The 26942-nt window shown below is 51.1% G+C and overlaps 1 protein-coding gene across 1 annotated transcript in view; it reads right to left on the bottom strand.

The window, feature by feature from the left end:
• VWA2 (von Willebrand factor A domain containing 2) overlaps positions 1–26942 on the bottom strand; it is a 45375-nt gene that overhangs the window by 4302 nt on the left and 14131 nt on the right. Inside the window, exons 5-13 of the mRNA XM_004580217.2 lie at positions 12601–12795; positions 9844–9977; positions 9187–9319; positions 7166–7221; positions 5470–5577; positions 4362–4934; positions 2666–3217; positions 1953–2078; positions 383–925 (exon numbers count right to left, since the gene is read on the bottom strand). Of these exons, the coding sequence (XP_004580274.2) occupies positions 810–925; positions 1953–2078; positions 2666–3217; positions 4362–4934; positions 5470–5577; positions 7166–7221; positions 9187–9319; positions 9844–9977; positions 12601–12795 (1993 nt within the window). The 3' untranslated portion in view covers positions 383–809. The remainder of the gene's footprint in view (positions 1–382; positions 926–1952; positions 2079–2665; positions 3218–4361; positions 4935–5469; positions 5578–7165; positions 7222–9186; positions 9320–9843; positions 9978–12600; positions 12796–26942) is intronic.

The following is a 26942-nucleotide window of genomic DNA, read 5'->3' as shown; positions in this document are numbered from 1 at the left end:
CCAGACCATGCAGACATTTGGGGAGCAAACCAGCAGATGGGAGCAGGTAGAACAAAAGGTATAAAAAGTAAAGTGTAAGAAACATCTTATCTATGCTTTAACAAAGCAAAACCCCCTTTTATCTTCTGCTGACCCTAAGAATTCCACTCCTCTCTACCCCCAATAAGAATAGGAAGTGCCCGATAAACACCCCCACAATGGCCCTGCTCTAAGTAAACTCTCAGAAGACCTCAAGGGGATGCTGCCCATACCAAACCAACCACTGACCAGAGCCACATGGGTGCCCTCCCCCCAAGATAAAACTAACCAGTTGATTGGTCAAGTTCCACTCTGGGATCTTCCCAGGCCTCACCCCCCAGAGGAGGTCACACATGCCACTCACTCAGTATCCAGCATTCTGGGTAAGTGAAAAAAAGCCCATGCTTTTTTCCACCTGGAAATGCTGTTGCTTCTGTGGTCTGAAGGACGCTCCAAGAAACGTCTTGCGCAGAGTGAGGCCGTCTCAGCAAGGCTGTGTCTAGCACTTGGCGTGGACAAAGTAGACGTTGGACATCAGATATCCTTCTGGGCCCTCAGGCAATAGAGCTGGCAGGTGATGTCACATCAACATGCCACAAGCACGCACAGAGGTATTTACCAACATAAGCCAGAGTTCCAGTGTCAATGTCAGTGGGTGACAGCAGCTCCATCAACAGCTGGGACATCCTTCTCCCAGACAAGGCTGGTGGTGGGCAGAAGGTTTGGGACAAAGCAGAAAGCAGATACTCCGGGGGCTCCCCAAAGCTATGCTGTGCCCAGGGAGGCCCCTTTTAGCGCCCAGGGTGTGCCAGCCTTCCCCAGGCTTGCTGGGAAGGATGTGGCTGCTGTCCTCCTGCAGGCTCTTGGTGGGGGCTGTGTGCCTGGGGGGCGTCCCCTCTCAAGACCCCTGGAAAAAGACGTGAACTCTGAGAACACAAGTGTCCAAGGCCTCTCCTCACCCCACCCGCAACCCAGGAGTCCCCTTGGCACCTTTCTGTGAGTCCACAACCTAAACCACTATGCAGAAGATTCCAGGTCAGACTCCACCTGCTTGCCTTTCACATCCACCCCTGGCCTCAGGAAGCCAACCCCTGCAGGTGGCTGAATTCCCAAGGCTCCAGCTTGTTTTCTGGTTTCTGGCTGTTCACTCTTTGTTTAAATTTGTATTTAGTGGAAAGTTATAGAGCGATCTACTGTTTGTTGGCTGTGATGGCCAGTGGTGGACCATGCCAAATCCAGGAGTTTCATCCTGGCAGGACACCAAGCATTTGGGCCATCCACTGCTGCTTTCCCTAGGCAATTAGCAGGGAACTGGATTGGAATGGTGGAGACACAAACCAGCACCCATATGTCGGCCTAATTTTAAACTCTTGAGTGTGAGTCATGGGGACAGTAAAGCTACCCCATACTTGTTCTCTCTGTCCTCCATCTGTTCCTTTCCCTTCTGGACAGTCACCTATCTCATAAACCCCATCCTCACTCAGCAGATGGCTGTTCTCATTTCACAGAGCAAGCAGAAAACACCAAAGAGCCCCAGTCCCCACACCCACTAATCTATCTACCAACCTGCCTCTGAGCCTGCGTCTTCTGCCTCCATCCCGGTCATCACCGCAGATGCACCGTGCTTCTAGCGAAGGCTTCCCTCTGTGTCATATTCTCTAGGTGCTCAGCACCGCTGCATACACCACTCGTGCCCACCCAGCTCCTTCTGCCTCCACAAGAGCAGAGATTCTATTGCCTAGCATACTACTGCATCCCCACAATAGAGCAATCCCTGGGATGTACCAGGTACTAGCTGAGTGTTTTATGGACCCATAGCAAAGACATGACTGATTCTCACATTGAACAAAAGCCCTAAGACCACCTGTAGCCAAGTTGTTGGGCCTTGGCAGGCCTCAGAATCCCCGCTCCAACTGCTGCAGGAGCCCACTTACGATTCTCACAGTGGGGGCCCTCCCAGCCACCCCGGCACTCGCAGCGGTATCTTGCATTCTGCAGGATGCAGGCGCCCTCATTCATGCACGGGCTGGGTTTGCAGAGGTTGACTGGTCGCTTGGCTTCTACAACAGAGAACCCGCCCACCACTTAGGTCCAGCTGAGTCAGAACCAGATACAAGGCCACTAGAGCAGTGGCTCCCATAGGCCCCTGGGCCACAGGCCAGGACAGTTGGTGTTACAAGCTACTTGGCTAAGTTAGTAAGTCCTAGTTTCCACCTGATATTCCCACATGCATTATATGCAGAGCTTATACGGACACACGTGTGTGTGTGTGCTGGGTACATGGCAGTGTGTCACTGGTGCCACACAGTTTAAATGGACAGGAAATCTCTGGCAAAAGGAAGCCTTGGCATTACACTCCATCACACTATCTAGATCAGAGTCAATCAGGGGTTCTTTTAAAGCTTTGAGGCGGGGTCTAGAACTGGCTCCCAGTTAAATGAAATGCAGAAATTCTCTAGTTCAGGAGCCATTCTCTGCACCTTAACTGTGAAATGGGGACAGTTCTAGCTGTGCAATCACACACAGGACCTGGCCTGCATACTCGGTCACTGGGAAACGCTGCTGCCCTTGCCCCATGCACACAGAGGCTCAGCCTGCACTTGGACACTGAAGGTGGCTCTGAAAGGTGCCAACTCTTCCCCCTCACCTGCACAGATCCACTCGATGATCATGTCCTGGTGGTACCGCAGGTCTGTATAAGCTGCCACATGGATCAGGGAGTCCCGGGGACCAGCCAGCCTCCGCAGTGCCTCTCTCAGGACAGGGCCCACGCCCACAACCAAGACAGAGACTCCGTTGTCCCTCAGTTTCTGGGCAGGGACCGCGGCATCCTCTACTCCCCTGCCACCTGTGAGCATCACCACGGCCTTGGGGACACCGGGCCGGGCACCCCTCCGGATAGTCATCACGTGGTCATGGATGTGCAGCAAGGCAGTGCCAGCTGAACCCACCCCACCCAGGTAAGGGGCCTGGCTCATGGCCCGCAGCACAGCCGCACGAGTCAGGTGGGTATCCAGCTCAAAGGCAACCTGAACCCAGCTGCCATACAGCACCAGGCCCACCTGCGTCACATCAGGGTTCACATCAAACTGGAGAGTGCAGCTTCTAAGGAAACTCTGCATGTGAGCAAAGTTCTCGGGGCCCACGGAGGCTGAGGCATCCAAAAGGAAGATGAGGTCCAGCGATTGGGCCGGGCAGCCTGCAGGAAAGAACAGAGGAGCCTGGTCTGGACCCCCCAGCACAGCAGGCACTGCTCGGGTCCAGAAGGCGCAGGACGAGGTCGGGCAGCCTGCCTGCTGCAGGTTCCAACGCCTGCAGGTTCCAACCCCTCAGCCTGCTCTTCATCACAGGAGCCCTCTGATTCCTGGAATCCCACAATCTGAATGTCCAGCCAGACTGTTTCCCAGGCTTCTTGGCAGTGAGGAGTGCCCACATAACCCAGTCCTGTCCAATGTGATATGACCAAAAGGAATTCTTGGAGTTGCAAGTTGCAGTTTTGAACTGTGCAAGTCAATGTTGCCTGCCTTGTTCTTTTCCTCAATCTCTTCTCCCCGCCTAGTTTCAGGGTAGGAACCACAAGACCACCAAGCCACCCTCCCAGCCAGTTAGTCTCTGCGCTCTAAGGAGAAGAAATAAACGATGATGATACAAGTCACCATGCTTTGGGATTGGGATGGTGTCTTTAGCTGTGCCTTCAGCCAGAGCATGACAGAGCACCCGCCACCTGCTGTCCCCTGCATGCAGGACACCTGCTGCCCCATGTGCACCAAGCAGGTGGATGTCTGCCCTCAGTGGGCTGACAGTTATGGGGCAGAGATACAAACACAAATGGGGAGAATGGCATGGAGGGAGAAAGCAGGAAATGGAGAGCTACCAGCTGGGGCAGCGACTGAGATGCAGAGGAGGTGTCGGGAAGCTGGCCTTACAGGTTGTGAGACAAGAGGAAGAAGTCAGAAAGCAGCCCAGTGCAACAGAGCATTGATTCATGAGACATTTGTTTGTCATGTGTGTACATGCATGTGTGCACTGGGACTGTATTTCTGACGCCAACTTGCCAAGAGAGGTCATGACGTTGTTCTGGGGGAGACTTGGAGATTCAGGCATCTTTGTGATGACACCAAGAAAAGGGAATAAACAGTAACACCCCAATTTGTGGAGAGCTTGCTCTGTGCTAAAGGTGTTGATAGCTTAACCCCTATGAAAAGGAGCCTCAGAAAGTGCCGTTAGAGTCGTGTCCTTGACAAATAAACAAAAGTGACCCAACACGTGGCCAGAGAAAGAGGGGGGCCAAAGCCACCGCACAAGCACTGGGAAACACGAAGAACTGTTAAGGGGGACCTCACCTGGCCGCGGCCGGCTGCACAGCTTCCCCTGCAGCTGGAGGACTTGGCTGAAGAGGTCCCGGGGGTCTGAGTAGATCACCGTGTGCCTTGGGCTGCCCGTGATCTCCTCCAGCTCCGCCCGCACGGCCTCGCTGCCCACGCCCAGCAGCAGCAGCTCTCGGGCCCGGGCATGACGTGCCGGGCCGGCCACCTCGTCCTGAGAGTGTGACTCCGTGAGCAGCACCACCACCCTGCGTGGCCGGTCCTGGCCCGTCCTGGTGGCACTTCCAAAGCCACGCTCGGTGACCTGCCGCAAGGCGCTGCCAGTCAGAGTGGGGCCGGCACTGAAGGGAACGCGGTCCAGGCTCCTGACCAGGTCGGGCACGTCCTGGTACTCCCCAACGGGCACCGCCACTACCAGCTCCCTGCTGTACCAGGCCACGCCCACGCGGGCCGGGGAGTCCTCGCTCAGCACCGCCTGGGCGAACCGCTTCACGAAGGCCTTTGCACGCAGGAAGCCCTCCAGGCTGGTGCCCGCGGAGCTATCCAGCAGGAAGAGGACATCAATTCGGCATTCCAGGCTCAGCTTTGGGGCTGTGGGAGGCACAGCGACACCGCTGTCAAGTTCAGCTCTGCCAGATGTACCAACACACCAAGTTTCAAATCCAAAAATTTGGAGCATCAACAGAGCTCCAAAAATTCTGTATGTTGGAGCACTTTGCATTTCAGATTTTCAGATAAGGGGTGTTCAACCAGTACAATCATTTCACACCTTTAAAAGCAAAAGGGGTTGGGGCTCCTTGCTCCATCATGGAAGAGAGAAGAAATGATTCTATGCAGAACCTGGGCCAGTTTAGGCTGGCTTCAGCCTCCAGCTGGGCTCAGCTGTGCTCAAACATCAGGCAGTGGGCATTCTAGGGCTGATAAGCCAGGAGCTCCTGTCCTGCCTGGAGCTCTGAAACCCAACGGATTTATTCCCGGGGCACTTGGATGGAGGCTGTGCCATGAGTCAGAGGGGCGCTGGGAAGCCAATAGCTCTCAAAGGCCAAGGCAGGTTCGTACCCAGGAGTGCCAATGGTGGCAGACCCGTCCCTCGGTGGTCAGTCTTGGGAGCCCCATACATACGTACCACAGTTGGCTTCCCCTGCAAAGGCCGGCGGGCAGAGGCAGTGGTATCTGTCTGGCCCTTCTGGAATACATGTGCCTCCATTTTGGCAGGGGTGGACATCACAGGGGCCTAGCGGGGAGATGCGAGTTAATAGCCAAGCGCTGTCCACCAGCATGGGAGGCAAGAGGGCCACCCACCCAGACCCAGTTCCTTCCTTCCCACCATGGTCCATCAGAAAACCAGCTACAGCTCCTGCAGCAGAGGAGCAACACACACAGAGGAAGAGCTGGCTGTGGCCCATGACGACACACAGGGCACGGCCCAGTGGGTCCCAGTTCCTGGCTCAGATTCTAGGAACACAGTGTCATCTCCCCACGGCTGTTGGGAAGGCCCGGAGGAGTTCAGGGCATTACAGTGGCAGCCCAGATGTCTCAGGGACTCAGGGTTCCAGGGGAGGGGGCGCCTGTGAGCTGAGTTGTGCCTGTGGTGGTTCCTTATGGCCGCTGTGGCCTAGCGCAGAATCATGAGCCTGCACATCCTATTATAGTCAGGTGGCTTAGCGATGAACTTGACCAGCTTCATGATCACAGGCACCTTAATTAATCCCTAAAGTGTCTGTCCTCGCTGTCCCCGATGACCAAGCCTGCTCCACACGGCAGCTGTGTGCATGAAATGACCTGATCCCTGTGAGCTCAGCATGAAGCAGTCCTCCCCGGACAGGCGAGTCAGTGTCTGCTTTCAGATGCCGAGTGCAGATGATGCAGAATCCACAGCCAGTGCCAGCAACAGGCCGACTCTGAAGTGTGTGATCTGCAATACCCTAGGGTCCATGTGTGAACTCCTGACCAATCTCCTTATCAATTATTTCCAAATCCAGTGGATACAACATGAACTCCCTCCCAGGGTCACTGAAAATAAACAGGGCCTTCAGGCGTGCATGCATGCAAAGGACGTGGACAGGGTGGTGACCAGTGGCTGCTAACTTCTGTCCTTTTGCCTAAATGCAAGCTGCTACTGGCAGGTCACACCATTGTCGCTGAAGGGTAGACTGTCAGTGGAAAAAAAATACCAAGACTAACGCAGGGCCTGCTGTCTGGGCTGCAGGGGCGATGTGGAAAGAGCGGGCGGACTGATGGGCAGTAGCATCTGACCGAGCATCTGCTGCATATGCTGAAGCAGTGGGGAAGCCACAGTGAGGCCACCCACACACTGTGGGAACCTCCAGACCCCTGGGAAGGAGCTGGGACGGCCCAAGGCAGAACCGTGCTAAGTGATACCTAACGCTGTTGCCCATGCCTCCTGCTCATCTGGAGTAGGGGGTGCAGATGAAGCACTTCCAAGGGTACTGCCTAGTGCTCTTCACTCGGCCCTGCTGGTTCATAACTGCCACCGTGTGGAGGAGGAAAATGTGGATTCCAGGCTTTGAGTACCCACTGTACAGGGGAGGCAACATTGAGCTGGGCTGTGTTTGAGGCCGTCTGCAGAGCTGCTCCTCACCGCAGCCTCTCACCAATGCAAGGAACACTGGCTAAGGGGGGTACAATTCTGAAGCTGTCTCCCATCCTTTGTGAATGGATACTCCCGAAGTGCGGGATGTATACAGCATGCACACCGTCTGCCCAGAGAGCAGTCCCAGCCCCAGCCCCTGATTATAAATGCCCCTTGGCACACCAGCCTGGGCCCAGAAGAGCTGGTGAGCCCAAGGGGCAGATCCTACCTGGGCAGACGGTTCTGTAGCAGGTGGCAGGGTGAGACAGGAACACTCTTTTCCAGCTGCAAAAATCCAAGGAGACAGAGTGGTAGGAAGACAAAGCATTTCAAGGGAGGGCAGAAACCCAGAGATGCCTGACAAACACTAAAAGCTGACGCACTGTCCCCACTCAGAGGTGGGGCCGGACAGACTTGCTAATGGCCCCTTGTTGCTTCTACCCTTCAGTCTGCACATAGACTAGGGACAGTTTCCAACTACTCAGACACAGTTGGAAGAGGTGAGGGCAGCTGGCTACCACCATTGTTAAGCAACGTTCGTTATCCAATTCCTTTCTGAGGCCCACAGTGCAGGGAGGGAGTGGCAGGAATACTGGGACACCAGCTGTGTGACAACAGACAAGACCCTCACCTTCTCTGGTCTTCAGTTCCCATGGTTTTCAGCTGCACTCCTGATGACACGGCAAGGGGAATGAGCAGCCTTCCCTTCTCCCCAGATGTGCTGCTTCTCTGGTCAGCACACTCAACAGCGGCTCAGCTGTGTCTGAGCACAGGTACCCAAATAGCCACCATTTCCAGGGCCAGGGCTTCCTGTGCCAGGTGTCTGCATTGCTACCTCGGGTCCCCTTGCTACCAGAAGAGCTGAGGCTGTCCTCCTCCAGGTGGAAAATGGGCTCCCCAAAGTCACACAGTTACTGGACCATGGCAGAGCCGGGACCCATAATCCTTCCCTCACCCTGGATTCTGAACCCACACACCATGCCCTCTAGGCCTCACCTCTTGCCCCTCCCATCCACATCTCTGGGGTGATGGGCCCAGCTGTGGGAGGAATAGCTACTCCCCAAGAGGGCAGAAAGCCACCTCCTTTTGTTTCTTGGAGCCATGGTATGCTCCACCTCCCACTAAGGAAACTCTCCAGTTTAGGTTTGCTAAAATTCTCAAACTAGAGTTTTTACCAACAAGATTCCATGCTGGGCTGCCCACCGCAGGAGCTGGTTAATCAGCTCACCTCTGTGTCAGGGTCTTCCTAGGGTAGAACAGGCTAAAAATCAAGTCAGCTAAGATCTCAAGGGGCTGGCCTGGGTGTTTGGCCTGGGTGATGAAGAAATCAGCATCTTATGGGGTGCTCCTGGGTTCAATCCCCAGCTCTAGTTCCTGACTCCACATTCTTGCTAGTGTAGACCCTGGGAGGCAGTGGGGATTGCTCAAATGATTGGTTCCCTGCCACCTGCTGGGGGTGCCCAGGTAGGGCTCTCACCTCCCCAACATCAAACAGCCCAACACCATGATGGCTCAGGCCAGTCACAGGCCACCTCGTCCAACTGCTCTAGACCAGGGCTTCCTGAGGGCAGGGACTGTGCCTGCCTTCTCGTGGCTGGGCTCACAGCAGTCCCTTAGACATGCTCACTGGGGAAAGCACAAATGGCACTCCTTCGCTAGGGTGCTTTGGTGCTGAAAAGAGCCAGCCTCTGGCAGCCTAGGCATGGCCCAAGACCACAGGTCTGGTTTCCTGTGACCCAGTGCAGGTCACAGCCATTTCCAGCCAAGTCACTCTGGATCTCTGGATTCTTTAGCTCTGTTTCCCCCCCCCCCCTCCATGACACACTGTGTACTCCTTGCCACTGTGAGACCCCAAGATAAAGACACAGTGGGTTCACCCCAGCCCTCCAGCAAGGGTGCAAGAGAGATCCCCAGTCCCCACAGAGAGGCGCCATGTGGAGATGGCCTGCAGCAGCAAGGGGTGGACCAGGGAGGGCAAGGGATCAGGTGCAGGGGAGCACCTGAGTTCCACTCCCCAGGAACCCCTCACCCTTCTCACCTGCCCCTGTGAGTGAAATTCAGCAGTGCTCAAAGGAAGGCATTATGACAGAACAACAGCCCGAGGCCAGCTTCTGGCTCCTTGGCCAACTTGCAGAGCCCCTGTGGGTGCCTCACCCTTCGCTGTTCCCCTCCCTCTGATCTGTCAGGTGTCACAGTGCCAGGCTCTGTTCCCCCTTTCCCACCAGGCTGCCTGAGACCCTGCGGACGCACCTGTAGAAGGGACAGTGTGCGGCCATCACAGCGTCTGTCCGTCGAGAGCCTCTCCAGCAGGGGGCGCTGCCAGCGAGCTCCCTGACGGTCTGCAGCGTCCTGCGCTCACAGGGGTGGGCCTCCACCTGGCAGTCTGATGGAGATGGAGAGAGAGTGGGGAGGGCAAGACCTCACACCTCCTCCCCTCACCCCTGCTTTTCAGAGCAGCAGCTTCTTGGAGTTCCAGTCCTGGTCTCCAGGCTGCCTCTCAAGGCAGCCCTCCAGTGGGGGCAGTCTCTGAGCAGGCCCAGCCACCATGGCTATAAGGCATGTGCACACTTGCAGGGGCTATGGAAACAGCTCTACTCCAGCTCTGCATTGACATGAGCAAGGACCACAGCAGACAAGGCGCTTGGCCCATGTCCAGTGCCTTCCTATGCTCCCTGATCAAGGCAGCAGGAGTGGATTCAAGCTAGGGGTCTCAAGCCGTGGGTCCTTTTCCCTGCCCCACTACCCTCCACAGAGCCAAGCTCAGAGTGCCTAGCTGGGAAACCCGGAGTGGGATGCTGGGAGACAGAACACAATGCCCAGGGCACAGGTTACCAGAACCCAACATTCCTTTCCCCACCCCACTTCCCACTTCCTTCCGGGTCAGCCTGCCAGGCTGGAGGCCCTTACCTGGAGCATGGAAGGTGCACAGGGCAGAATGGACAAGGGTGCTGAGCAGGCCGTTGGTCGCGTCATCCGCTTGTTCTGCCAACAGCACGTGCTGCTCCCACGGCTCGCTGGCCAGGGTGTGCAGCTCCTCCCACCTGCCAAGAAGCTCCAAGGGCTCAACGGGCCACACCCCAGAGCTCCTCAGCCTCCCTCACTTTCTTCTTCCTTCCAGCTACACGCTGGTCACTGGGGATTGTTCCTTTCCGAACCCACTCCCTAGGGGATCACTTGCAAGTTGAGCGCTGGTTCTAGTCCCAGCTGCTCCACTCCAATCTAGCTCCCTGTTGATGCACCTGGGCAGGCAGACGATGGCCCAGGTCCTGAGGCTCCCACCATGCACGTGGAAGACGAACTTGAATGTTGCCACTATTTGGGAGTAAATGGGCAGATGAAAGATCTCTCCCCACCACTCTGCCTTGCAAATGAATGAATAAATCTTTCCGAGAGAAAGGTCTTTCATGTGCTGGTTCACTCCCCCAGTGGCGAGGGCTGGGCCAGGCTGAGGCCAGGAGCCTCTTCTGGGTCTCCCATGTAGATTCAGGGATTCAAGCACACTGGTGATCTTCTACTGCTTTCCTAGGCACATTGGTAGGAAGTTGAATCAGAAGTGAAGCAGCCAGGATTTAAACTAGCACCTATATGGAATGCCAACATTGCAGGTGATAGCTTAACCCACTGCACCACAGCACTAGCCCCTCGCTTCTCCAGATTCTTACGGCCACGTATCTGCTGAAATATCAAGAACACAGTTCCACTCCCACGTCCTTCCCCCAACTTAATCTTTTCCATGTCAGTAAATGGCCCCAACAGTCCCTCTGGGGCTTGGGCCCTCATGCCCCTCCTCCAGTTCACCAGCTGTTCCACTGCTCTGCCTTCATAGCACATCAACAGCCCACCCATGCTGCTTCCCTTTATCTCTTGCACAAAGTGCAGCAAAGGCCTCTCAACCCATTCCTTCACCGCCCCATCTATGACCTTTCCCAACCCCCAGCCCTGCTCCCAGCAGCCTGTGTGATCTGAAGATGTCATGTCCCTGCTCAGAATGCTCCAAGGCCTCCCATCCAAGCCACAGTGAACTCACACATCCTTGCCATATGTTGCAGCCAAGTCTCGGCGACCAAGCCCCCCTCATCTCACCCATCGTATTTCTCTACCCTTCTCCCCCTCACTTGCTGGGCACCAGCCACTCCCCAGCTACCTTGCTGTTCCTGTCACACATGCTGAGCCTGTGATGGCCTCGCGGCCTTTGCACCTGCCATTCACCTGATGAGAGGAGCTCTTGCTCCTCTCCCTGCTACCTTGAGGGCTTGCTTCTTACTTCACCCAAGTCTCTGCTCAAAGGTCAGCTCCTCAAATAAGTCCTGCCAGATCCCCATGGCTAAAACAGCTGCCCTCTCCAGATCCCATCACATTTTCAACCCTTTATGCTTTGTGTTCTATTTTCACCTGAAATTACGAGGGCACTTGAGAACAGTGCAAAAAGCATACTACCAAAAGACCATGCGTGCGTTTCAAATTTTTTAGGCAGTCAAGTAAATTTATCTTTTGACTGCATCTTCCTACAAGCTTTCTGGAGTACACTTGTACAGGTTTATTCATTCACTTGTTATCCAATTCCTTTCCTAAATGGAAGCATTGAGAGTGCAGGGACTGGGGCGTGCACAATGGCTCAACTGATTGATCTTCTGCCTGCAAGTACCAGCATCCATACAGGCACTGGTTCATGTCCCAACTGCTCCACTTCTGATCCAGCTCCCTGCTAATGGCCTGGGAAAAGCAGCAAAAGATGGCTTCTTGGGCCACTGAACCCACATGGAGGACCTGGAAAAAGCTCTTGGCTTCTAACAGACTCAATTCCAGCTATTGCAGCCACTTGGAAAGTGAATCAGTGAATGAAAGATCTTTCTGTCTCTTTTCTTCTCCATTAATCTGCCCTTCCAATAAAAATAAATATTTTTTTTTAAAATGAAGGACCTTTGAATTGTTGTCTCCATAACCCAGGAACCCAAAACAGCTCCTGGCATGAGGAACACAACCTGTATGACTGAGACAATAAACTAAAATTAAGAGAATCATCTATGTGCGGCATTTGCAGGCACAGTGCCTCAAATCATTGCATAGCAACTAGCGACCTGCAGACTGGATATTGTGTCCATTGGGGGGTGGTTTAAGAGTTGGAAGGACCTATGTCCTCCAGGATCTGGATATATGTGGCTAGAGAGGAAGGAAGAGACATAGATCCTGTACCCCTGTTCCCCAGTGTGGGCTGTGACACAGGCTGACCGGAATCTTTTTCTGAATTATTCTGCTTACAATTAGAAAAACGGGGCAGTTGCCTCCAGGGTGAAGCTGGGGCATCTCCTGTGGTCCCCTGCTCCCATGTCCCGGGAGAGCCAGGCTTAGAGAAGAGGCCACTGGGAAGAAAAAGCATGGGGGTGGACTAAAGAACCATCCTGGCCCTGAGCTGCCCACCTGCCCGGGGGAGTAAGGTGATGCCAGGAGTCTGCCAGGACTCTAATTGCCCACATTAGAGATGAAGCGAGAGATGCCGCAGACTCCCCAATTCCCAAGGAACAGGATGCCCTGGGTATCAGGCAAAACTGTAAAGTGAGGCTGAGACAGGTGCATGCAGGGCCCAGATGGCTTCTCTGGCTGCCTTCTCTTGATGCAGTCCCTGGAACAGCTGCATGAGGGCTGATCCAGGCCGAAAGGTCTTACCTGGGAAACCGGACCCCCACGGCAAACACGGTGATGCCCCTCTCCTTCAGCTGCTTGGCCGGCAGTGTCACGTGTCCCTGGGACTTCCCATCTGTGACAATGATGAGGAGCTGGGGCACAGATCCATTTCTGCCTCCGGGGAGGCCACCATGCAGAAGGTATTTCAAAGCGAGGGCCGTCTCTGTGCGCCCACCTCTGAGGATACACACAAGGGAAAAAGAAACAAGAAAAGTCGTTGAGGCTGGGACGAGAGCTTGGAGTCAGCAGGAAAGTGCATCATCAGTCAAACAGCAGTGTCTTCCGGCCGTGAAACTCCACCACCTGACTCCCGGCAACGAGGGACAGACGTGAGCATGCTCTGTGGACCGGGGGTGCGCCTTGCCTGTCTCTGCTATATAAAATGAGAATGCTGTCCACTGTGCACATGGGCTGTTTCCACCTGCCCTCCCCTCCCAAGTCCCATGATGACTCTGGGCTGGCAATGCCTGAGTGGTGTGAGTGCCCACAGATCAGGGCAGGTGACAGCAGTCACAATCCTGTCCCTCCCCTCCAGGATGCTGCTGGTTCCCTATTTGCTGGGTTTTAATACTCTCTACTTCCCTGGGTCAGCCCAATTCTGGGACTGCTGCCTGACTTCAGAATCCCAGAGCAATATCACTACTAATTCTTGAAACAGGAGGTCCAGAAAGAGACACGCCAGCTTCAAACATCAGCTGAGAAAGAACATAACAATGTATGGCAATGTATTTGGGGCCACCAAGCTGTACACCATCCACGCTGCAGCCAAACCTTTCGGCAGGTGCCAGGCAGTCCATGCCAGCATGAGCGACAAGATACAAAGTGAAAGAATTGTCTCAGGAACTAGCTCACTGTACATACGCAGGTGGAAAAGATGGTGGGAGCATCATCCTGAGACAGGCGACCCAGACTGAAATGATGGAGGCACATTTAGACAGATTAATTATACTCCAATTCTAAAGACAGCATGTGTCTTTAATCAGCCTCACATCCTTTAATGTGCTCACATGCACTGGCTGAAAGGCATGGGCACTGTGTTCTGTGCTATGGGGGGAGAAGGGCTCATTTTTACTCAGCTCTGGGCATTGATCTCTCAAACAGAGCAGACACAGGCCTTCCTGCCCAGGCATCTCTCCCGGATGCCTCTGCTCTCTGAATGGCTACACAGGAATCCGGGCTCCTGTCATCCTGTGATCACACTTCTGCCTCCAGGAAAGAGATGGGAAACAGGCAAGAGGACTGTGCCAGGAAAGGACTACAGGGCCAGACCTAGCACATTCTTCACTTCGGCTACTCTCTATCCTAAGTGAGTTCTAAAACAGCAATGCTCTTTGTGGAGCTCCATGAGGTTAAGAGACAGACAGCAGGAGCTGACAGCTCCTAGAATGAAGACTCCTAGTCTATGACTTACATCAACATCCGCATCAATCCTCGCCTGTATCTTGGGGATGCTCCCCCTCCAGATGAAAGACAAGGCAATGGAGACCAGGAGGTGAGCATGAGCCTGCCCTTCCAAGAACTCCCACTCCAGGAACAAGAAACAGAGCCTGCAAGGCAGGCAAAAATTAAAATCACTGCCAGGCTAAGAAGAACTGAAGGTCTGAGGTGGTAATTCACTAATGGGGAGCTGCCAGGGAACAGACTGCAGGGGAGGGGTCTGGATGGGGCATGGGGGAGCTGCTGACTTGGCAAATAGAGGGGCATAAGCAAAGACAGCAGCAACACAAGCTGGGGAAGAGGCGGCAGTAGCAAGTGAGCAGAGCCTGGCATGGACACACATCATGCCCTCTCTAGCGTCCCCAGCAGCTCACACAGTACCGATCACAGGTTAGATGCCAAGATAACCAGCGGTCAGTAAGGAGCCTTCCTCCACCACTCCTGCAAGGGCAGGCCGGCTCCCAGGTCTAAGGGATTACACCAGCAATGAGCTATCACTTGGTGCTATCCACGTCACGTCCCTGTAGCTTGACTGGTATAATCCCAACACTGGTAAAAAAAAAAAAAATAATAATAAGGAAAATCCTGCTGATAGAAGGCTGGCAACGGCTACTAATACTTCCGGAACAGTGTCACCTGCCATGCACGTGGACTTAGAGGTCTGCTGGTATGGCACTCACACACACCCAGCACATTCTAGTCCTCAGCACGGCTCTGAGATGGGGAGTTTGGAGAAGGGCTTTACCTAAGGTCGCACAGCTCACGAGAGCACAGGCAGGACCGGAAGGCTGGGCCTTGTATCTCCAGAGCCCAAATTATTGTCCCCCTCCTCCCCGCCTTCTTCCTTGAAGTCCTTATAGCTCCATGCTTAGTTAAGCCACCTGTTTCATACTGGCCAGCAGAGGACAGATATGAGAGTTTAAAGCCAGCCAGGCTGATTTTGAGACCAAGGTTCTTTCCTCTGTGGGAACAGGAAAATTATAGCCTGCAGCCTCTTCCTGTAGATGGAATTTTATTAGAAAACAACCATATCTCATCCATCGGTCTATGCAGGGAACTGGCTTGCAAATTCTTCAAGTTACTAAATGACCCCTTAGTGAAAATGCGTGCCAATCCTCTTCCACAGTGCTGTTCCTAAATGCTTGCAAAACTTGCACCAGGAGCCAGGTGCCCCTGCAGCCAAAAAGCAACTTGCAACTCCACCTGCAGGGGAAGCTTTGGGTTCAATCCAGTCTCAGGCGATCTGGGCCGCCCTTTTCACAGCCAGCAGCCTGTGGTTAGAGAGAAGTTAAATTTCAAGAACACGAGGACCCAGACTGTCCATTGTATCAGCCTGACGCTCTTTGCCATCCACGTCACTCCACTTACTCCATCTCTCAATGGTACACACCCTCCTCCAGGGAAACACAGTCTCCCAGCTTCTAGCCAAGGCCAGGGGGGATTCCAAATGGCTCTGACCTTGGGGTGTATTCTGTAGAGTGTTTCCAGCTCAGTCTGCTCTAGCTCATAGGGTCTGGCTCCAGATGGTAGGGCGGTCTCACACCACAGTCATACCTGGATGCTTTTCCTTTCTCTCTGATAGGAGCACCCTCAATTGGAAGTGGCAATGCTCAGATCAGCTCTGGCCTTGGGGGTGATGGCTGCCCTGGGTGCTGGACCCAGGAGAAGGAACTAGAATCTAAACCTTCACAAGCCAGGCACTTAAAGATGTGGCCTCTTGAGTCTGTGGCACTCAAATATTCATTACATGGTATCTTTCACTAGCGACCTTGGGAGAGTTATTTAACCTCAGCCTTGGCTTTTTTCCACATTGAAGTACTGGTTGAGCACCCCAATCAAAAAATCTGAAATCCTAGACTGCTCCAGAATCAAATTTTGAACGTCGACATGAGAAGTACAAAATTTCACACCTGACCTCTAGTGATGGGTTGCACTCTAAATGTAGGTTATATAGTTTACTCAGCTTCCTCACAGGGAAAAAAAAAAAGATTTCTCAGCTCCTTCCACTGAGATACATAAACTGTTTCATGAACAAAATTATTCAAAATATCATATGGAATTATCAGGTTGCAAGTTGCATATGAAACAAATGAATTTTCATGCTTAAACACAAGTTTCATTCCCCTAGATACCTCATTATTATGTATATACACATATTTCCAAATCCAAAGACATTAAAAATCTGAAACATCTCTGGTCCCATGAATACAAAGGCCATTCAACCTGCAAGAGGACTGCTTGAGGATCAAAGGCTCTGCTCGGTGTCTCCTGGGACCTCACAAATGACCTGTGGTATCTGACAACAGTCTCTGACAACAGTCCACTACAGAAGTTATCACTTTGAAGGAGTTTCAAATTGAGGACATAAAAGTTTCTCAGGATGGGACAGGCATTGTGGGTGCAGTGGGTTAAGCTATTAGCACCCCATTAGGATCCCAGCTGTTCCACTTCTGATCTAGCTCCCTACTGATGTGCCTAGAAAAACACTGGAAGATGACCCGAGCACCAGGGCCCTGCTATGCACTTGGGAGACCCAGAGGCAACTCGGCTCCTGGTGTCAATTCGGCCCAGCCCTGGGGAGCAAACTAGCAGAAGGAATCTCTCTTTCTCTGTCACTCTGTCATTCAAGTAAATCAATCTTTTTAAGAAATCCCTCAAGAGACTAAACCAGAGTTCAGATTGGTCGACGTGTCACTGGGCATGAGACTCTCCACTTACAGTAACGCCAGACACATGCCCTGTTCTTTCCAAATGATTCAGACTCGGGCAAACCACGCAACGGATTTTGAACACTATTGCATCAGAAAACCACTGTAGGTACAGAGAACTCATTAAAGCTTTCAAAAGAAAACAGACCAAAGCCCTAGAACCAACCTCATCTTCCCCTTGGGAGATTGGTTAAAAGCGCTGTGGCAGATAGATCCCTCCACATTATGATACCACCATTAAACAAATCAACATGAAAAATTCATCTTTACACAAAAGTCTGCATCAAATAATAAGTTAAAAAAAAGCAGAGTTCTGTTCTATAAGCTATGTTGAAATAATTTAAAAGACATTAACAAAGGATAGACGAGGCTTTGAGCTCAAGTGACGGAGACCTGTAGCGTTCATGAGAAAACTAGAGCTGAGTGCGGAAACTTCAGCATCAGAAAACCGGGGTCAAGGCACCGGGAGATGAGTGTGTGGGGCGCCCAGGCACAGCTGCCAGAGGCCGTGAGCTTCTAGTGGATCTCAGCAGCAGCTGTGTCTTATCTGCTCCTAAGTCCTCCTGGGAAGCAACAACGGGAGGCTTCACTGTAATATTTTCTAACCTTCTTGCAAAGTTTCAACATGGTCTTTGTCAAAATAGCTTCTTAAGCATCTCAAAGCATAATCTGCTGGGGTGGAGGGTGAGGATGGCCTTGATCTGGAAAGGCAAGTGTCCTAGGTGTAGGCAGTGATGCCAACCAGACCAGCACTGAAAATTTCAGCGCAAAGGGAAAAAAAAAAAAAAAAAAAAAAAAAAAAAAAAAACGCCCCAGGGCTGCGGGAGGACAGGAGCCCTCACTCCCAGTCAGCCACATTCCTCAGCTCTGATTCATGGTGCCTGCCCTCATTTCCCGTGACCTGAGTGACCCCACCACTGCAGCCAACATTCAGTTTCTGTCCCCTTGCCTCCTCTGCGGTCCCCTGCAGCCATCCCGGGAAGAACTTTCCCAGCCACATGAAGAGGCTTTTTCTGCCCCCAGGGTCTCCCTGTTTCTCCTTTCTCCATGTGTCTCTGAGTTTCATGGTTTTTTCACTTTTATTGGAAAGCCAGATCTGCAGAGAGAATAGATAGATCCTCCTTCAACTGTTTTATTCCCCAAGTGCTCACAATGGCTAGAACTGAGACAAACCGAAGCCAGTATCTTCTCCAGGCTTCCCATGTGGATGCAGGGTCCTAAGGCTTTGGGCTGTCCTCTACTGCTGTCCCAGGCCACAAGCAGGGAGCTGGATGGGAAGTGGAGCAGCCAAGACATGAATCAGCACCCACATGGGATCCCAGCGCATGCAAGGAGAGGATTTAGCCACTGAATCATTGTGCTGGACCCTCTCATTCTTAATCTTAATAGAAATGCTTCTTGTTTCTCATTAAGCTTGTTGTTAGCTGTTAGTGAATACTGGTGTGAAGCTAAGGAAGCTCCTCTGTTAGTTTGCACAGAGTAATTTAAATTAATTGTTATTGTAAATGGGCATTAGACCCCCATCAAATGCATTTTCTGTTTCTGTTGACATGATCATGTGATTTTTTTCTTAGCCTATTAATGTGATGAATTATGCTGACTGCATTTCAAATTTTGAATACAACTTACCCACATGAGATAAGTCTCATTTGACTGTGGGCTATAATTCTTTGATACATTGTTGGATTCAATTGGCTAATAATTTGCTGTTCATTTCTTGTATTTATTAGATATATTGATCTGTACTTTTCTTGTATGTCTTTAATTTTAGAATTGGTGTAATGTAGGCATCATATGAATTAAGCAGCATCTTCTGGAAAAGATTGTAGACAGGTAGTATAATCTCTCCCTTACAGTTTAAAATAATTCACTAGTTAGTCCATTTTGGCCTAGTGCTTTCTCTTTTGGAAGAGCATTAATTATTCAGTTTCAAAAATATGTAGATCTATTCGAATTATCTATTCCTGTGTGAATTTTGCTAAATTATGTATTTTTAGGAATCTGTGCATTTCACCCACATCATCAAATTTTTTTTTTTTTTAAAGATTTACTCCATTTTTATTACAAAGTCAGATATACTGAGAGGAGGAGAGACAGAGAGGAAGTGGAGCTGCCGGGATTAGAACCAGCGGCCATATGGGATCAAGGCGAGGACCTTAGCCACTAGGCCACGCTGCCAAGCCCCATCATCAAACTTTTTAATATAAGTCTGAATATTTCATGTCTAAAGCTTATGATTTCTCTTTTCCATTTCTGATTAGTAATTTTTATTTTTTCACTTTTTAAGGAACCACATTTTTAATTTATTGATTTTTCCCTATCAATTTCCAATGTTTCCAATGTTTAGTTGATTTTTGCTCTTTCATTAATTTTCTCCTGGTTACTGTGATTTTAACACAATTTTCCTAGTTTTGTATGATTTAAGCCTAGATTATTGATTTTTAAAAAAGGATTTATTTTTGTTTTCATTGCACAGTCAAATATATAGAGAGGAGGTGAGACAGAGAGGAAGATCTTCTGTCTGATAACTCGGTCCCCAAGCGGCTACATAGGCTGGAGCTGAGCCAATCTGAAGCCAAGAGCCAGAACCTTCTTCAGGGTCTCCCACATGGGTGCAGGGTCCCAAGGCTTTGGGCCATCCTCAACTGCTTTCTCAGGCCACAAGCAGGGAGCTGGATGGGAAGTGGGGCTGTCTGACTTAGAACTGGTGCCCATAAGGGATCCCAGTGCTTTTAAGGCAAGTACTTTAGCTGCTGGGCCACCACGCTCGGCCCTAGACTGTTGGTTTTTAGGCCTCTTTTTTTAAAGATATTTTTTTTTAATTGGAAAGTCATATTTACAGAGAGGAGGAGAAGCAAAGAAAAAGATCTTCCATCCATTGATTCACTCTGCAAGTGGCTTCAATGACCAGAGCTGAGCTGATCTGAAGCCAGGAGCCAGGAGTTTCTTCCAGATCTCCCAGGTCTCCCAGGCAGGTGCAGGTTCCCAAGGATTTGGGCCATCCTTTGTTGCTTTCACAGGCCACAATCAGGGAGCTGGAAGGGAAATGGAGCAGCCGGGATACAAACCCACACTCTTATGGGATCCTGGCGCATGCAAAGTGAGGACTTTAGCCACTAGGCTACACACTGGGCCCCCAGCCTTTTTTTTTTTTTTTAAACAAATTAACTCAATGCCATAAATTTAACCCTAAGCACTACATTGGCTATGTTCCAAAATTTTTGATAAATTTTATTTTCATCTTTAATTTAGTTCAAAATATTTTAAACTTTCTTTGAGATTCTTTGCTTCATGTGTTATTTAGAAGTGTGATGTTTAGTCTCAAAATATTTTGGAGTTTTGCAATTACATTTATGGAACTGATTTCTATTTTCTATTTCTATTTTATTTCTATTTCCTTGCAGATAGGGCATTATTTGGTTTCTATTCCTTTAAATTTAAATATATATATATTATTTATTTATTTATTTGAAAGTCAGAGTTACAGAGAGTGAGAGACAGGGATCCTCCATCCACTCCCCAGATGACTGCAGTGGCCAGGGATGGACCAAGCTGAAGTCAGGAGACAGGAACTCATTCCAGGTTTCCCACGCAGGTGGCAGGGGCCCAGACATTTGGACCATCATCTGCTGCTTTTGCCACAGCATTATCAGGGAGCTGGATCAAAAGTGGAACAGCTGCCATGATACAGTGAGCACACAGGGATGGCAGTAGCATAAATGATGACAGCTTTACCACTACGCCACAGTGCCAGCCCCCCTTTTACACTTTTTATGAAATATTTTATGGCTGAGAAAGTGATCTTGGCGTATTTTTCTCTTGTATTTGAAGAGAATGTATATGCACCTCTAGTTGGATGAAGTGGTCTGTAGTGGTAAATTGTGATATTGAGTGCAACTTGCCAATGTTCTGCCTGCTAAATCTGCACATTCCTGAGAAAAGGGTAATGAAGTCTTCAACTGTAATCATGGATTCTTCTGTTTCTCCTTGTGGTTTGATCAGTCTTGCTTCCTGTATTTTAGTGCCCCGTTTTTAGGTGTATGTACATTGAGGATTATTATTTCTTCTGTCTTCTCAAATACAAATTTGTATTATGTTGTACGCTTTTGTATCCTTTTTCCTTGGTAAAACAAAAAAATTTTTTCCATATGTACAAACTTTTTTCACTTCACCTATCAGCATTTCTTAACGTGGTTCAGACGAGTGTGTGATGATGTGAGGTATCATAGCAGATAGGTGCCATTTGAGTGATCTGGGATGTGACAGAATGAGGTCCAGGACAGTGAGTGACTAAACAGGTTGAGAGGGACCTTAACACTGGATAGCTGCATCAGCAAGAAACATGGCAGGAGGACCTGGCACGGTGGCCTGGTGGCTACATCCTCGCCTTGCATGCGCTAGGATCCCATATGGGCACCAGTTTGTACCCTGACTGCTCCACTTTCCATTCAGCTCCCTGATGCGGCCTGGGAAAGCAGTAGAAAATGGACCAGAGGTTTGGGACCCTGTGCCCATGTGGGAGGCCCGGAAGAAGCTTCTGGCTCCTGGCTTTGGATCAGCTCAGGCTGTTGTGGCCACTTGGAGAGCGAACCAGCAGACAGAGGATCCTTCTAGCTCCTTATTTCCGCAAATCTGCCTTTCCAATAAAAATAAATAGATCTTTAAAAAAAGAAACAGAACAGGAGAACCTGTAGAAGGTTAACTGGAGACTGGGTGAGAGGGCAGACTGGTATCAGTATACCTTCACCAGCAAAGTCCCTTCGATCTGAATGCCTGGCTGTTACTACACAGACTGGGGACTAGAAAATCCAATGTGGGCGGAAGTTTCAGTGTTACTGGAGGGTGGAGCAAAGGACATGGGCAAAGTACAGATCAAAGTTCAGAGTCCATTTAGACACTAGGGTCAAAATCACCCACACAGGCTGAGTGTCCAGCAGGCCTGCCAGATAGGGCCTTGGGTCTCTGTTTTGAAGCTTAAGAATTTTATTCCTGTGTACTTTCTATGATCATATGCAGCATTCTGAGCTGCTGAACCACAGTTTGAGAGTTAGCCATAATAAATATCTACCATTTGAACACCCTAAAGCACTGCAGGTTACCACAGTGACTTCCAATACCACCACCATCGACTCCTCTACAGAACTTCTGCTTGACCTCTGGGCCTTTTCAACCCTCAACATCTCCACAGCCCTCCAGTTACTGGAAAGAACTATACCACTCTCGACACCTCCACAGCCCTCAAAGATACCGAAGGGATTTACATAACCATAAACTCCACCAGAAAACTCCTGGCTGACCCATGGGCCTTTTTAATCCATGACTCCTCCACAGCCTGAATTGTTACCAGAGGTGAATTGTGACACAACCATCAACTCCCTCACAGCCCTCCTGGTTGCCTGTGTGCCTTTCATAACACTCGACAAGTAAACAACCTTCCAAGTTACCACAGGAACTTATACCACCCTCTACCCCTTCACAGCCTTACAAGCACCCAGAAAACTTATAAGCCATCAACTCCTGCACAGCCTTCCAGGTCCATAAGGTCAAAACCTGCAATCAGTTCTTCCATAGCTCTCATGATTGACCCGTGGGCCTATTTAATCCTTGACAAGTCACAACCCTGGAAGTCACTGCAGAGACTTACAGCACTATCGGCACATCCACAGCCTTAAACCATAGTAAACAGATTGTGGACACCTCCACAGCCCTGTTGGTTCACCCATTGCCCTTTCTTCACAATCATCAACACCTCCACATCCTTCCAGGTTTCCGGAAGGACTGACACTGCCATCAACTCCTCCACATACATCCAGTTTCTGGAAAGACCTACAATGTCATCAAATCCTCTTCGTCCTTCCAGGTTCAAAGAGGGACTGACTCCACCATCAACTCCTCCTCGTCCTTCCAGGTTCCTGGATCAACTTACATCACCATCAACTCCACATCGTTCCAGGTTCCTGGATCAACTTTCATCACCATCAACTCCTCCTCGTCCTTCCAGGTTCCCATAGGGACAGACTCTGACATCATCTCCTCCAACTACCAGGTTTTCAGAAAGACTTACATGACCATCAACTCCTCGTCCTTCCAGGTTCCTGGAGGGACTTACACCACCATGAACTCCTCCACATCTTCGCAGGTTCCTGGAGCAATTTACACTACTATCAACTCCTCCGCAGCTCTCCTGATTGACCTGTGTGTCCTTTTTAATCCTCTACATCTTAACAGCCCGCCATGTTATTGGAAGGACTTGCACTACCATCACTTTCCTCCACACCCTTCCTGGTTGTCGGTACAATTTACTCCTCCATCGACAATTCCCCAGCTGTTTCGAACGATTCATGGGGCTTTGCTAACATATAACAGGTAAACAATTACTGGAGGGACTTATACCTCCCTTGACCTACCCAAAGCCTCTCAGGTATCTGGAGAGTCTTACACCATCAGGGACTCCTCCACAGCCCTGCTGGTTTTCCTGTTGGCCTTTGGCACCCTCGATTTTCCACAGCCTTTCTGGTTACTGAGAGACTTAAACTATCATCGACTCCTCCACAGCCCTCCTAATTCACCCATGTGCCGTTTTCAACTTCCATGCCTCCATGAACCTCCAGGTTTACCTCAGAGCCTTGCAACACCATTCATACTGCCACAGCTTTCATAGTTGACAGGAGGGCCTGACATTACGCTAAGATTCTCCACAGGCCTCAGTGTTGACAAGAATGGCCTTTCCTAACATTATTTTGCAATATTTCTCCAAGATACAATTAGGGGATTTCACCGTCTTCAGCTCTTCCAAAGCCCTGCAGGGTGACCAGCGGGTCTTTTACGACCCCAGGGTCCTCCACAGGCATGCATGGTAACAAACGGACCTCTTACTACCCTAGACTCCTACCTACACTTGCAGCGTGACCAGCAGGCCTCTTACCATCCTAGGACCCTCCATAGGCCTGCAGCATGACTAGCAGGCCTCTTACCATCCTAGGCACCTCCATAGGCCTGTAGTGTGACCAGCAGGCCTCTTACCACCCTAGGCTCCTGCACAAGCCTGCAGGGTGACCAGTAGGCCTCTTACCATCCTAGGCTCCTCTATAGGCCTCCCTGGTAACCAGAAGGCCTCTTACCATCCTATGCTCCTGCACTGACCTACAAGGTGACCAGCAAGCCTCTTACCACCAGGGCTCCTCCAAAGGCCCACAGGGTGACCAGTGGGCCTCTTACCACCCTAGGCTCCTGCATTGGCCTGCTGGTTCACTAACAGGCCTCTTACCATCCTAGGCTCCTGCATAGGCCTGCAGCATGACCAGGAGGCCCCATTCCACCCTAGGCTCCTTCTTAGGCCTGCTAGTTCACTAACCATTCTACGCTCCTAATAGGCATACAGCATGACCAGTAGGCCTCTTACCACCCTAGGCTCCTGCATAGGCCTGCAACGTGACCAGCAGGCCTCTTACCACCAAGGCTCCTCCTAGGCCTGTTGGTACACTAACAGGCTTCTTACCATGCTAGGCTGCACCATAGAGCTCCAGGTACACTAAAAGGACTATTAGGACCCGAGGCTCCTCCACAGGCCAGCCTGGTAACGAACAGGACTCTTATAACCCTAGCCTCATGCATACTCCGGCATGGAGATGAGCAGGCCTCTTACCACCCGAGGCTCCTGCAAAGGCCTGCTGGTTCACTCACAGGCCTCTGACCACCCTAGGCTCCTCCTAGGCCGGCTGGCTTACTAACAGGCCTCTTGCCATCCTAGGCTTCTCCATATGCCTGCGGCATGACCAGTAGGCCTCGTAACACCATAGGCTCATGCAAAGGCTTGCAGGGAGACCAACAGGCCTCTTACCATCCTAGGCTCCTCAATAGACCTCCCGAGTAACAAGCAGGACTCTTACCATCCTAGGCTCCTCCATTAACCTGCAAGGTCATCAGCAAACCTCTTACCACCCTAGGCTTCTGTATAGGTCTGAAGCATGACCAGCAGGCCTCATTCCACCCTAGGCTCCTGTATAGGCCTGCTGGATCACTAACAGGCCTCTTACCACCCAGTCTCATGCATAGGCCTGCTGGTTCTCTAACAGAACTCTTATCCCACTAAGCTCCTCCATAGGTCTACTGGTTCACTAATAAGCCTCTTAACATCGAGGCTCCTCTACAGGCCTCCCTAGTAGCCAGCAGGCTTCTTACCATCCTACGCTCCTCAATAGGCCTACAAGGTGACGAGCAGGCCTCTTCCCACCCAAGGCTCCATAGGCCTGCAGCTTCACTAACAGGCCTCTTCCCACCCTAGGCTCCTGCATAGGCCTACAAGGTGACCAGCAGGCCTCTTACCACCCTAGGCGCCATAGGTCTGCTGGTTAACTAACCTGCCTCTTAATATCCTAGGCTCCTGCATAGGCCTGCATAGGCCTGAGTGTGGCCAGCAGGCCTCTGACCACACTCGGCTCCTCCTTGGCCTGCTGGTTCACTAACAGGCCTCTTAACATCCTAGGCTCCTGCACAGGCCTACAGCATGACCAGTAGGCCTCTTACCACCCTAGGCTCATGCCTAGGCCTACAGTGTGACCAGCAGGCCTCTTCCCACCCTAGGCTCCTCCATGGCCTGCTGATTCACTAACAAGCCTCTTAACATCCTAGGCTCCTGAAAGGGCCTATAGTGTGACCAGCAAGCCTCTTACCACCCAAGGCTCCTGAATAGGCCTGCAGTAGAAAAGGAGGCCTCTTACCCCACTAGGCTCCTCCTAGGCCTGTTGGTTCACTAACAGGCCTCTTACCATCCTAGGCTTCTGTATAGGCCTACAGAGTGACCAGTAGGCCTCTTACCACCCTAGGCTGATCCATAATTCTCCAGGTTCACTAAAAGGACTCTTAGGACTCTAGGTTCCTCCACAGGCCTGCCTGGTAACGAAAAAGACTCTTACCACCCTAGGCTCCTGCATAGGTTGCAGGGTGACCAGCAGGCCTCTTACCACACTAGGCTCCTCTTTAGCCCTGCTGGTTCACTAACAGGCCTCTTACCATCCGAGGCTCCTACATAGGCCTACTGGTTCACTAATGGGCCTCTTACCATCCTAGGCTCCTCTATAGCCCTCCCTAGTAATCAGCAGTCCTCTTACCATTCTACGCTCCTCCATAGGCCTACAAGGTGACGAGCAGGCCTCTTACCACCCAAGGCTCCAAAGGCCTGCTGGTTCACTAAAAGCCCTTACCATCCTAGGTTCCTGAATAGGCCTGCAGTGTGACCAGTAGGCCTCTTACCTTGCTATGCTACTGCATAGGCCTGCAGCATGACCAGTAGTCCTCTTAGCACCCTAGGCTCATGCATAGGCCTGCAGGGAGACCAGCAGGCCTCTTACCACCCTAGGCTCCTCAATAGGCCTGCTGGTTCACTAACATGCCTCTTACCACCTTAGGCTCCTCCTAGGCCTGCCGGTTCTCTAACAGGCCTCTTACCATCCTAGGCTCCTGCATAGGCCTACAAGGTGACCAGCAGGCCTCTTACCACCCTAGGCTCCTGCCACGGCCTGCACCGTGTCCAGCAGTCCTCTTACCACCCTGGGCTCCTGGATCAGCCTGCAAGGTGACCAGCAGGCCTCTACCACCCTCGGCTCCTCCACAGGCTTTCCTGGTAACCAGCAGGCCTCTTACTACCCTCGGCCCCTCCAAAGGCCTGCAATGGTAACATTTTTTTTTTTTTACCACCTTAGGCTGCTACACATGGATGTAGGGTAACCACTGGGGTATTTTTTGTTTTAACAACTTAGGTTCCTCCACAGGTCCACCCGTTGTCCAGCAGGGCTGTTACAACCCTAGGCTCCTCCATTGGCTTCCATCCTGACCATTGGGTCTGTGAACAATCTCAGCTGCTACATGCCTCTAAGATGACCAGCTGGCCTCTTACCATCCTCTGTCCCTGCATGACCTCCAGGTTTAGTGAAAGTTCTACCATACCTGAGTTTTTTTGGCTATCCAACTGAGTTGTGAAATCCTTATATGTTATTTTATTGATGTCACAATAAATAATTGAAAATAGGCTCTGTCAAAGAATTATGCTTTTTCAAGTGTAGCTTTTTCTTTAGATGGAAGTCAGAAGCAGGTGTAGGTACTGCGGTATAGCTGGTTTATTCACTGTTTGGGACACCCACATCCCACACAGAGTGCCCTTGGTTAAGTGCCCCTCTCCTT

The sequence above is a fragment of the Ochotona princeps genome, chromosome 13, assembly GCF_030435755.1.
Source record: "Ochotona princeps isolate mOchPri1 chromosome 13, mOchPri1.hap1, whole genome shotgun sequence".
NCBI classification, from domain to species: Eukaryota; Metazoa; Chordata; class Mammalia; order Lagomorpha; family Ochotonidae; genus Ochotona; species Ochotona princeps.
The sequence above is the reverse complement of the archived record's forward strand: the minus strand, read 5'-3'. Positions and strand labels throughout refer to the sequence as shown.